Consider the following 12,133-nt stretch of genomic DNA (forward strand, 5'->3'; position numbering starts at 1 on the left):
TTCAAATTATACATACCGCGTGATAAGTAGGAGGGTTGATTCCGGCGCAAGCTGACAAGGGGAGTATCAAATATTTTATACTCGGCAGTTAAACGTTGTGTTGCCTGTTAATAAGAAGCCTAGCATCAGCGCGATGCCGTCGTCCCTCGACTCCCGGAGCGGCACCCGGTTCATTACGCCCTCGTAAATCATAGCGCCGTATACCCGAACGTTATTAATCGTTGCAATTACCGCGTGTACCCCTCAGCTTCGGTGGAGCGCGATAGAGCGCTGCTTTCTAGACGAAATTACATGCCGTGTTAAAAATACAAAACTGAGTAAACGGCGAGGTCAGTCTGGCCGCCCAACAAAGCGACGTCTTCTTTACATTATACCGAGGGAGTGTAAAAAAAGCCGGTGATTATGGGAAAAGGAAACCGCCCTCGTTATGCGTTTTAGAGTTTAATTCCGGTCGGAATGTACATTTGAAATTGCTACTTTACGATACCGCTATTTGTGTAATCTAAATCCAGAATATCTACCAGATTGCGCAACAGTTTTGACCGTCGTCTTGAATTGATGGTTTAAGTCGTAAAATATCGATCGTAGACAAAAAATCGTAATTTTAGCTCTTCTTTTTTTTGATACACATCAACTGGGCTATTTTGGAGCTATAATCGATCTTTATTTATCGTGGTTTATTCTCGCCATCATATTGATCCGTGTTATGTTTATTGCTGCGGGGTTGAAACTCGACTAAAGTTTACCCTCGGCAAGCCTGGTGCTATTATAACTAGACCGTGGCAAACGGATGGATTTTCAGGAAACTACGTAAGCTATGTTAAAGCTTACAGAATCCCAGAAAATTGATACTGCCAGACTGTTCCCGGCAGCTTATAATACCAGAGCCAACAAGACGACGATTATACATTGTTGGCCAGTGTGTTCATCGTAACATTTCATTATAAGTTTTCTGAATCAGCGAGTTACGGGAGAATTTCATTCATAACTGTTACACGTTGTTAATTACAATTCTAGAACACCCCAGCCTCTGTTATAATTGTAAGGAAAATTCTTCGCGCTTGGGGTAAAACTTGAATATAACTAATAACAACGAATAGTCAACCGTGTAAAAGTTTCCCCCATGTAAGGTATTATAATGCCAGAGGCGAGACACTTCGTTACACGTAATTAACGAGTACGCGTCACGTGCAAGGGGAACTTCGCGTTTTGCAATCTTCAACGAGAAACTAAACGACTCAGACAATCAATCACAATTACCGACCCGGCGCAATTTGCCCCGTTTCAAAACACTTTTATAGTCGTAATGACTGCACATGCTGTACGTGACGTGAAAATCGCGTACAGAAATCCCAACCCCTTTGTTTCTCGAAATTTAACCGCATCAATTACAGCTGTAATATTCGTATAATAGGTGTAATTAATTACTCGTCAACCGTGTCAATGCGAAATCATTGCACCTACAAGGTGTTTGCGTTATTTTATACTTTTAAGTTTGTTTCTTTTTTCTTTTCTTATTTTTAACAACTTCAATGTACATACACAACAAACGATAAAACACATCACGTCGCGTTGTAGGGGGAAAAAAATTGCGGGAATTAATTCTCGACGATTATCGATCATCGTCGACGGATTCCTCGCTTGGTACGAACGGCGATGAAGAATTTTCGCACCACGTTATACCGGCTGTACTTGTGTTGGGCGAAATGGGAAAATAGGGGTGGGAGAATATGAAGAAATATTTGAAATATCTTCAGCAAAATTGCGAGCGTGCCTTATAAGTATTAGGCAGGTGTTTTAGATGCAAAAAAAAGTCGACACTTGCCTTTCTATAATAATTTCTGCTCGTTGTGAAATTTCTTCTCAAATTCGTCAGCTGCTCTGTTTATTCATTATCTACAAACGACGCGTGCAAATCTATTTATCGCTTCTATATCTACCCAGTCGACGGACCAAGAAGCGGAGAAGTAGGAGCGGAGAAAGGGGCTTCCGGGTTTAATTTCTGGTTATATTTTGCGGCTAGGTAATTAGTTTCGCTCCGAGTTACGAGGTGAGTTGAACCTGTGCAGGATGAAAGAGCTTCGCGGTATTAGCTATGATGGATGGCTTCGTCGGACATTTCTCTGCAACGCGGCGATGAAGGCTGGGAACCTCAGACCGCACAATGTATACGCCGTGATAATGAGATTTTTTTACAAATTTTTTACACACGCTCCTCTTCTTCCTTTTCTCTTCGCCGGGTTGTCTGTTTTTCTTTCTTTCTCGATTCTTTTTTATTTACAATTTTTTTTCCCCCAACATTCGGTAAATTTGTTTAAATCCAGCATGATTCTTTGAACGTCAACAAAATTTGTTCGACGTCGCAAAGAACCATGGCAACCACGATATTCCCAACTCAACGTTTTAATTGAACCACAGTAATGAATGGTCTCTACATACTAATCGCGGTCCGTGGATAATATGAAAATTGTATACATCAACGCAGCGTTGCTAATATAGAAATTCCAAGGGTGTGTCCGGAGTAACGATTTTATATATAACAAAATAGTGTAATAACATTCATTTGATTGTCTCCGCGATTATAACAGAAATCGGGGAAATACTTTGTTTATTTGTTTGCTTTATTTTTTATTTTTTATTTTTTTTTTCTCCTACTACGGAGCGAAATAAATTAACAAACAATACTGTCACATTGTAAGAAATAGAAGGACATTATAGTTAAGATAAGGGACACAATATAGTAATTGAGTAGTAAATTGTTTATTAGTACGAAGTCGTGATAGAGTTATCTAATTGTTATTTTAAGTGATATTTGTGATTTTAAATCGCAACTTCATACACATACGTTGTATACAGTAATATAACGCTGTATGTGGCACGGGATTTTAAAACGACGCCGTTACGTATATAATAATGTGTATGCCTATATAGCGTTTGCATATAACAATTATATACGAATAGTTGATGCGGTGAAAAGTATATTGTTCTTATTATTATCATCATCATCATCATCATCATCATCATCATCATCATCATTATGTGATAGTTTATATGATTATAACATATATTTAAGAGACCGATGTTAGAACTAGTTACCCTGTTCGGCGAGCTGGGTTTTACGCAAAATCTCTTCCATCGCACCGTTGTTTCTTAATTAATTGTCATTATTATTATTATTATTATTATTATTATTATTATTGTTGTTATTGTTGTTGAATACCTAATAGAGTATACCGTGACGTGTATACGCTATACATTATGTGTGTATATATATATATATATATATATATATATATTGAGCTCTTCGTTATTAATTAATTATTAATAGTCAGAATTTCTCTATACATACGTATTATACCTGTAACAATTATATATCATAGATGTGTATACATTAATAATTTTATGAGAATCGTCGTCGGGACCTTATTTTCGCTTATCTTCCTTTTCGTTATTTCGATTTATTTATTTGTTTATTGATTTTTTTCTCATTTATTTTCTTCCCTTCTCCTAATTTCGTACAACTATCGCGATATGATTATTGGGCATATAGGAGCGGCCGTGTGTGCGAAGCTAATTACGTAACTTTCAAGAGTGCTAATTACGGTACTGCCGCAGGTTCTCAAGGTACTCTAGTGTATATACTATATAATAATAATGATAATAATAATAATAATAATAATAATAATGATAATAATGATAATTAAAATTAAAATAATGATAATGATAATTTTATGAGATTTATTTTATTTATTGTTCTCTATCTAAGTCTAGGGCTCATTGTATAAATGCGGGATTATAGTTTTACCCTCAAATTTCAAAAGAAATAAAAACAATTTTCGTATAACGTTTATTAGTCTCTCATGAGTAATAAATAATAAAAATAATAATAATAATAATAATAGCTAATAGTTAATATAAATAATAGACGCAATGAGCAGGATAATAATAACGATAATATTACTAATTATTCTGACTACGATAGAAAACAAAATCAGCCTCATTATGCTATTCACGGTTTGCGCGTGTTCAAATATTAAACAGATGCGTGTTTGATTATTGGCAGATTAAAAAAATTTTGCGTCATGTATGTACAATTAATTATTAGCATATAATGACGTGCGTTAGCCTGTACGGATCGGCAATTTGGAATTGCTAAATATATAGGCATGTTGATCTGCGGAATCGAAGCCTTATGAGCAGGTTAAAAAAATTCTATTATATTTTCATACGTATATGATGCACGGAATTTATAGGAACCGAAGACGCAAGAGGAATATAAATTATTGCGTGATTTTGTCGTGTTCTCGGTTTTTTTTTTTTTAAATCCATCAATAATGAGTTTTATTTTTCTAATTTGGGATTATCATTTCGAAATTAGTTCCTTCGTTGAAGAATAAGGGGCGTAGGTACCATTGCATGGACACGAACACGCGTATAAATAAGTTTATCTACATAATTATATTGTAATAAATAGAAATTATTCAACATGGACGCAAGATTTACAAAAAAAGCGTTCGTTTTTTTTCGCTACCTTTCGAAGTATTTAAGTACAACGATAATTGTATAAGACAAATGCGAAACATTCGTTTTTGTCTGACGTGTTTTGATGATAAAATACGCAGAAACATTGTCTCCAATTATCTTTTTGTAATCGTCATTTACAAGTAGGTATGTAAAGTTTGCAAGTCGAACGCGGTTACACAGTAATCGAATAACGTATTAATGAAATCCTTGAAATCCCAGAGGAATCTCAAGACTGTGACCGCGGATATAATTATTCTCACGTGTAGAATTCTTGATGCCAAAAAACAGTAAATAGATTCATTTTAACTATCAGGTAAATAACGTATGTATGTAAGTACACACATCAGAGCCGCGACCTGTAAGAAATCCGCGTACTGAAATTAAACGATATGAGATACCGGATCATGGTAAATAAATAAAAAATAAATTAAATATTATTTATCACCTTGTAAAAATAATTGCGTTTCAAACAAACATGCTAATAAAAAACAGCAACAAGAGAAAGCCTAAAATTATGCAAGTGTATGAATAATTGTGTCATAACTCTACGCAGATCGTACAATATGCATAACTAATTTTATTTACAACGGCGAATTAGCGAACCACCGTATATAATATAGGTATTTGAATTACCTGACTTGGGTATGGAGTGCATTACTACCACAGTAGCTGCATGGGCACGTAGAAAAATTTATTTACAATAGAGTTCAATATATAATTATACGTTTCGAGGTAATCGATCTATATGTATATTAAGTATAGTTATTTAAGGTATATGTATTCGAGTTTGCTATCGGGGATATTACAGGATCACATATCATTTGAGATCTCCGCCTCGTCGCTATACGACATTTTATATGATCATTAAAACCTAGGTCGACGTGTAACGGTAAATTGATAACAGAGTGAACCATGTTCGTGACTCTAGGTAATTATACCCGCTCATCGTCAGTTGTAACAAAGTTTGTGAAACATTCGACGCAGCCGTGAACGCGAAATCAACATGGCTGCAACTGGTACGCCTGCGATTTTATTTCAGCTGTGCGATCAGTTCTAATACTCATTATCTACCAAACGCTATTTCACGTCACAGTAAACAATGGCAAGAATCGTCCAAGCGTGATTTTACTCTCAAAGACTTCACTAAACACGCTGAATTTAGCTTGTGGAATTACCCGATACACGTACCGCCGCTATGGTTCACTTCTGAAAATATACGCAGCGTGTCTCTGCTCGTCGTTAGAAATACTTTGCATTATACAATGTGTATATGTATACTGGTGTGAATTATATTGAAAAATTAGTACAAACTATATTTATTTCTTATATATATTTAAATATATAATATATTAAATTTCATGATTTCTCTCTTGTTTGTGTCTGCGCGTTGTATGTTTATCCTATATTTTATTCGTTTATGTATAATGTATTGGTTACCGACAACGATATGGTACAGCGCTATGCTAATTTTCTACGAGGAAAAAAATATATTTACATTACAAAGGTATGGATGGGGCGTTGCTAAACCCGTCTTTGGATTTTACGTTCTTTGATTTATACAATGCACTTAAAATTATCCTCACTCGTCGATATAACGTTGCATAATTATTACAACCTCACTGCGCACAGGCTCGCGTATTCCAACTCCGTATCTACCTGTACATCTTATCTTACATTACGAATTATACATGCAATTATACTAGTTCTGGTCAATCGTCGCGTGACTACAGAGTGTCTTTACGTGTGTGTGTTTATTTTTCACTCAAATATTTCGAGTCGAACGAAGTGCAGATAAATTGGGGTAGAAATACGCAACCGTTTTCTAGAATCTTCTTTACTCACGGACTCCTCGTATTGGGATTTAAAATACGAGAAATATGGCGTCGCGCCGAGCGGTCAGCTGATCGTTTCAGTCTAATATCACCGACGTCGTGCATTAGAATACCTCGTGCGAGCTGCGAGACTATAATTTCATCAAAAACAGTTGATACCGTGTAAAATATCGTGTAAAAATCGACATTTATCATTAAATACGAGCCAGTTGGAGTGGCTTTTTTTCACGCAGGTGCGCCACCTCGGATACCGGTAATCCGAGTTTGCAACAACAAACGATATGAGATAACAATGCCATTTCCGGAAAGCGGGACCCTCGTCACTTCGCAGGCGAAACGTTCCTTACGAAACAACGTAGTCGATCGAGTGATGGGAGTTCCTGTGCTGTTTGTCCTTCCTGTGATTCACCCGGGAGCTGCTCCCGCGAGTTCCCGTCGTCCCCGTCGTCCCGGAGGTGTGATGACTGTAGCCGCTGTCACTGCCGAAGCTGCTGTCCGGCTGACCCTGGTAAAGCCGACCGGAGGAGACGTGGTCCGGTTCCCTAGGGGTGTAGTACACCGGCTGAGCGTACTTCTCCTCGAGGTAGAGCCTGTCCGTCGGCTGAGAGTAGTCCGAGTAGCCGCCCCCCACCTGCGTGTATACCGGGCCTCCGGCCCCCGGCAGTACCTCCTGGTTCTGCAGGCCGTAGTACTCGGAGCTGTACCGAGGGCACTTCACCCCCCTGTCCTGCTGCCGGCCCCCACTCCGACCCAGCGTCGTGTACCGGTGTAACGGGCCCAGGACGGGGACCGTTTCGTACGGATTTTCCTCGACCTTCAAAACCTGGGCCGCCGGAAGCTGCGGCACGAAGTACGGCAGCCGGTGCGCCACCGATGGGACGGACTGCTGCTGGCGCTGGCCGTTCGACGGCCTCGAACCAGCGACTCCTGAGGGAACGAGGGGGTTCGTTATAAAAAAAAAAAAAACCAATTATGATAAAATTGGAAAATCATTGGGGATTGATTTGCGATTAAGACGAAAGCTCCGTGACTCGTTCACCGCTTCTTTTGATGAATAGTAATTGTTTCATTTTAAGAGGGGCTCCTCCGCGCTTTGTTTCTTGATTAACCGTACAAAAAAATACAAAAAAGTAAATAATACTTTTAGAAAATTTTTAGAGAACGAATATTGAAAATGTTCCAACAATTGCGGTGATTATAATTTATCGTGTATTGCATTGTTTCAGTGTTATTTCGAGCTTGTGTAAAAATTTCATAGAGAATTTTATTACGTAGTGAGAATCGAGTTTTTTGCCAATATATCTTTCAGAGCGATTGAATTTTTGCTAGTTTTAATTTTTATCGACGATATTCAGGAATATTGATCGTGGAGTGTTATGAAAAAGATGAAAAAACGAGAGATGGAAGAACTCGAGACGGAAGTGAATCACGTTAAAGATCGATAAAGACTGATTAAAAAGCTTTGATAGGAAAACCGACGCATACCTATGTATATTATGTATATATAATGTATAAGATGGAGATTCAATAAGAATGAAAACTTGGATAACAACGTGATTAAGACCGATGCAAAATTTCCCGCCGGTATTGCTAATTGTTTTCCTCAATCAGCGTGCACTCCACATAATCAACGCTTCGTTGAAACTCGTTTACCGTCTCTTGATTTTTTATTACTTCTTCGATTACCAGAAAAAACGAACTGTCGACAATTCAACTGTTCCATTTCCAACTACCCAGTCAACATGATTTTTGGGATAAGCGACGTGCAGACATCGGGTCGTAGAGGTCTGATAAAGTTCCAGCTCCATAACTTATGAAAGACGTTTTTTACGTCTTTGGATACGTTTCTATCTATCTAGTCAGATAATCATCTATCTACATGTAAGTTTATCCTGTCATCTATCTCTGTACCTGTGAATTTCAACCCCAATTCATTGTATCCGACCAAGTAGTGGGACTCACCCGCGACGCTCGGATAGAGCTGTAAGAGCGCATCGAGGAGCATTCCCTCGTGAAATTCGCCGACGTCCTGAGCCTTGTCCTTTCTGCGCCTGTCAAGGCTCCTCGGACTCCTGCCTCTTCTGCCTTTGGGGGGTTTCGGAGCTGCAGGGCACGTGCCCCAGGCTGGAGCGCCAGTGGTCAGCATTCTGGCCTCGGATGGTTCCCCGACGGACAATTCGTCCTCGGCAAATTCGTCCTCGCTAGCAGCCTTCGAGCTGGCGTGAACGCGCCGATGATTCGTTAACCTGGTCCTCGCACTCGGCTCGTTCTCGTCATCGGTATCCGGGTGGATATCACCTGCGAAAAAGCATGTCTCGATCAGACTCTTACGCAGTACCAACTCGAAAAAGTTCGGACAGTCATAGCCGTTCTTCGGTTAGTTGCGACGAAACAACTTCACTCTCAAACGGGTCGAATTGTGTTAGTCGAAAAGACATTGCATTTATTTTATCGAATTGGCAAAAGCATGGGAAAGGAGAGCACCGCACGCCGTTTGGAGTACCTGGAGATGAGGCACCTTACGGACTCCAGGTAGCCGGAGAAACTCGCCGACGATCGGCGAGGTCAGAATCGACTCTCATCTAGAAGGAGCTTTGTGTCAAATGAAAGGGTCGTAGACTCGGTGGGATATATAAGAGTAATGGTGTAGTCCTGTGTAGGGCCGGATCGTCGGAATTTGGAATCAGGGAACGGAACGCAGACGAAATCTAGTGGATTTTAGAGTCCGTTCCGAGTCTTGAAAAACCCTGCGGTCCCATGTATCAAAATTGTATGGAACGACGGAACGGAACAGATTCATATTTCTGCATTTCTATAACTACCTCTGCAGATGCCGTGAACAGAATGCTATAATATGCGGATACCAGACGGATCCACCATTTCGTAAAAATACGATAGAATGAAATTAGCGGAACGCGCATTCTAGTGACTTTTTCGTGTATTCCGTTCCGTTTCCGTTCCGTCGTTCCGGATTCCGGCGATCCGGTCCTACATGGGACGGTAACGTAACCGGATGTCATTTTGGGGGTTCCGGGCTTACCGTTTGCCAGTTCCTCGTAGACGGGGTTGTACGAGTCCTGGGAGTTCTTGTAGAGGTCGGATCCCGACGGGCTGCTGCAGACGAAGACGCCTCTACCGCCATCTTGGACGTCCAGCATCTGCGGGGCAGAAATATTGGCGAAATGTATAAACTCGCCGAGAGAGATCCGCTTTCCTCGTGGCCAATTATCCCGTATCTAATTAAGGAAATATCATTTGACGGTTAACCGATCGAATATGTATATACATACACGTGCGGACTACATTGCGTAGTCGACGTTGCAGCGAACGATGTGCTGCACATGTTTCGCGCGCCTCGTATAACACAGGCTATAAAACTTCCCCGTTTTATTGTAACACGTGTAATAACTTCCTCGCAGGCGCGGTTTACAGAGTTTCCAAATAGTTTGATCCCTTCGCGGCGTGTCTGCCGTGTGATAATTTGAATTTCCCGCGAAATTCAACGTTCTCGGTTTTCCGACCAAGGATTCAACCGCGAGTTTCAAAACTTCGGTGAAACATTTTACTCGCCGGTTTGCGGTTCTCGCTCGATTATTTTTCGCAAGACACGGTGATATGTGTTATGTTTCATCGTTTTCCGACAGTGGCGCGGACTTTTTCCGCCAGATACGGTAGGCTGTTCTTCTTTCCACTCTATTTATTTTTGTTTTATTTTCTTCCCAGGCAGAAAGATTTCGCCGTCTCTCCATTCCGGTTCGAACATAATACACGTACAAAGAGAACAAAAGACGCGACTTCGCAGAGTTAATTACTCAACGACGCACCAGCTTAAGCCTCGCTAACCTCGAGAATTGGAATTAAACTTTTCACGACTGTTTACCGCGAGCTCGCGGCAAATGTACGCGGGACCGTATTTAATTTATATATACGGCCGAGCTGGAGGGGAGCGGAAATTAGGGAATAGCAGATACAAAGGGAATCGGAGACAGAAAGAGAGACAAAGAGAAAGAGAAAGAGAGAGAGAGAGAGAGAGAGAGAAACGGAGATACATCGTTGAATTAGAATATGGAGTGGCTGTTTTTACACCAACACAGCTTTACTTATGGCGGGACGCATGCCGGTGAAGCTCTTCTTCGACGTTAAGACCATGCTGCATGAAAACGGCCGGAAATGCGCTCGTTTAAAAGACGTTCGATAATGTATATTTGACTCTACCTAACCGACGGTGTAAATACTCAAGGTTTTCCAAGTATCCTCGAAATGGCCATAAAAGATCAGCGGAGAGAAAAAAAAAAGGGTCCAGCTAACGTTTTCGGATATCGAATCAGAACTCTGATTCGATTTAATCGCGCCTGAATCGCATTAATTTTTTTTCTCCAATCGAGGCAATCGAGCCTCGCCGGGGTAAATTGGTTTTCCGTTAACGAGACACGTCGTAAAGCATTTAACCCACGCACATATCTCGCGTTCAGGCTGAGCGAGAAGAATTGGCTGGATTCCCCGACCGAGAAGGCGGAATAAAGTCGGAGGATTCCTATTCAGAGTCGGAGCACCTCAGCCTCCCCCGCATTACGGGGATATTACAAGTCTCGCATATCAATGCCTTTTTTTTTTTAATCATTTCTTTTTTCCATATTCAGGTATATTTAAAAATTTTAAATTGTTTACACTTAAAAGAGGAAGTTACAAAGTAATACGGAATTTTTTTTTTCCCATTTTGATGGTAAACCTCGTCGGTATGGCCGCATAAAGTTATCTCTGTTTTAATCCGGCTGACACGATACGTGCACTTTCAAACATCGTGAAAAAAAAAAAAATAACAACCAAGAGGTTATCAAAACGTACATTTGTTGCTATCGTCCGAAGAACCATCAAAATTATTCAACGATATTAAATCCATTGTTTAAACAATTTAATTTGAAAAAATGAGTTCGAAAATTTCAAAAGTCCACAATATCGTTTTTTTTTTTTCTCTCTCTTTTTGTCGAATTTGCATAATTCTGATTCAGTCGATAGCGACAAGTGCACTTTTTGATAATCTCTTGTGTTTTTTGTTCTCGTTTCTTTCAAATGCACGAAAGTTGATATATCGTGCCAGCCAGATCATCAATAAATAGGGATAACTTCGGACGGGGGAGAGGGGGGCATACCAGCAAGATTTACCATAAAAAAAATGAGCAACAAAATTTTCCGTACGGCTTTGCGACTTCCTCTTCTATGCTTGAAACAAAAATTAGTAAATTATTAAATAAATTTTACAGCGAGCCAAAAAAAATAAAAAAAATCAAAAAAATCATCGAGACGTTAGTTTTTTTGACTTCTACCCCCCCCCCCCCCATATTATTGTACCATAACGCAAACGCCTAACACATGGCAGTTTAATCATCTCTGGTATCGTCGCACCGGGAAAATTAAGAGGGGGGAGAATTAAGTCCCGGAATGACAATTGTCACACTTATACAATGAAACAACGCCGTGGCGGTTTCTCGGCTCGGACCGAGCGGCCACCGTGTCTCCGGAACAGAGATTGTGTACCGAGTTTCGAAACGGAACGTGGAACGTGGAACGACGACCCTTGCACCGAGCACCGACTAGTTCGCATGTGATTGTCGTTAAATAATGCCCGCCTAGACAATCGGCCTTTGTATAATGGCTCATAATGTAACCGGGGTTTCGGAACTCCCGAAGCCGTAGGTACCTCTCTACCTACCTACAGAGCCATCATTATCGCAGTGCGAAAGGGGTTTTCCCGTGTTTGGAAAACTGATCAATTCCGG

General features: G+C 40.2%; 1 protein-coding gene across 5 annotated transcripts in view; it reads right to left on the reverse strand.

The window, feature by feature from the left end:
* Window positions 1–4,259: 4,259 nt before the first annotated feature.
* Window positions 4,260–12,133, reverse strand: part of pxb — a 182,804-nt gene continuing 174,930 nt past the window's right edge. For all 5 annotated transcript variants that reach the window (XM_046621214.2, XM_069135264.1, XM_046621213.2 and 2 more), the window contains 3 exons: window positions 9,397–9,514; window positions 8,319–8,654; window positions 4,260–7,283 (listed from right to left, as the gene is read on the reverse strand). In XM_046621214.2, coding sequence (XP_046477170.1) covers window positions 6,700–7,283; window positions 8,319–8,654; window positions 9,397–9,514 — 1,038 coding nt within the window. In that variant the 3' untranslated portion in view covers window positions 4,260–6,699. The remainder of the gene's footprint in view (window positions 7,284–8,318; window positions 8,655–9,396; window positions 9,515–12,133) is intronic.

Source organism: Neodiprion pinetum, chromosome 4 (assembly GCF_021155775.2).
Source record: "Neodiprion pinetum isolate iyNeoPine1 chromosome 4, iyNeoPine1.2, whole genome shotgun sequence".
In the NCBI taxonomy this organism is placed as follows: Eukaryota; Metazoa; Arthropoda; class Insecta; order Hymenoptera; family Diprionidae; genus Neodiprion; species Neodiprion pinetum.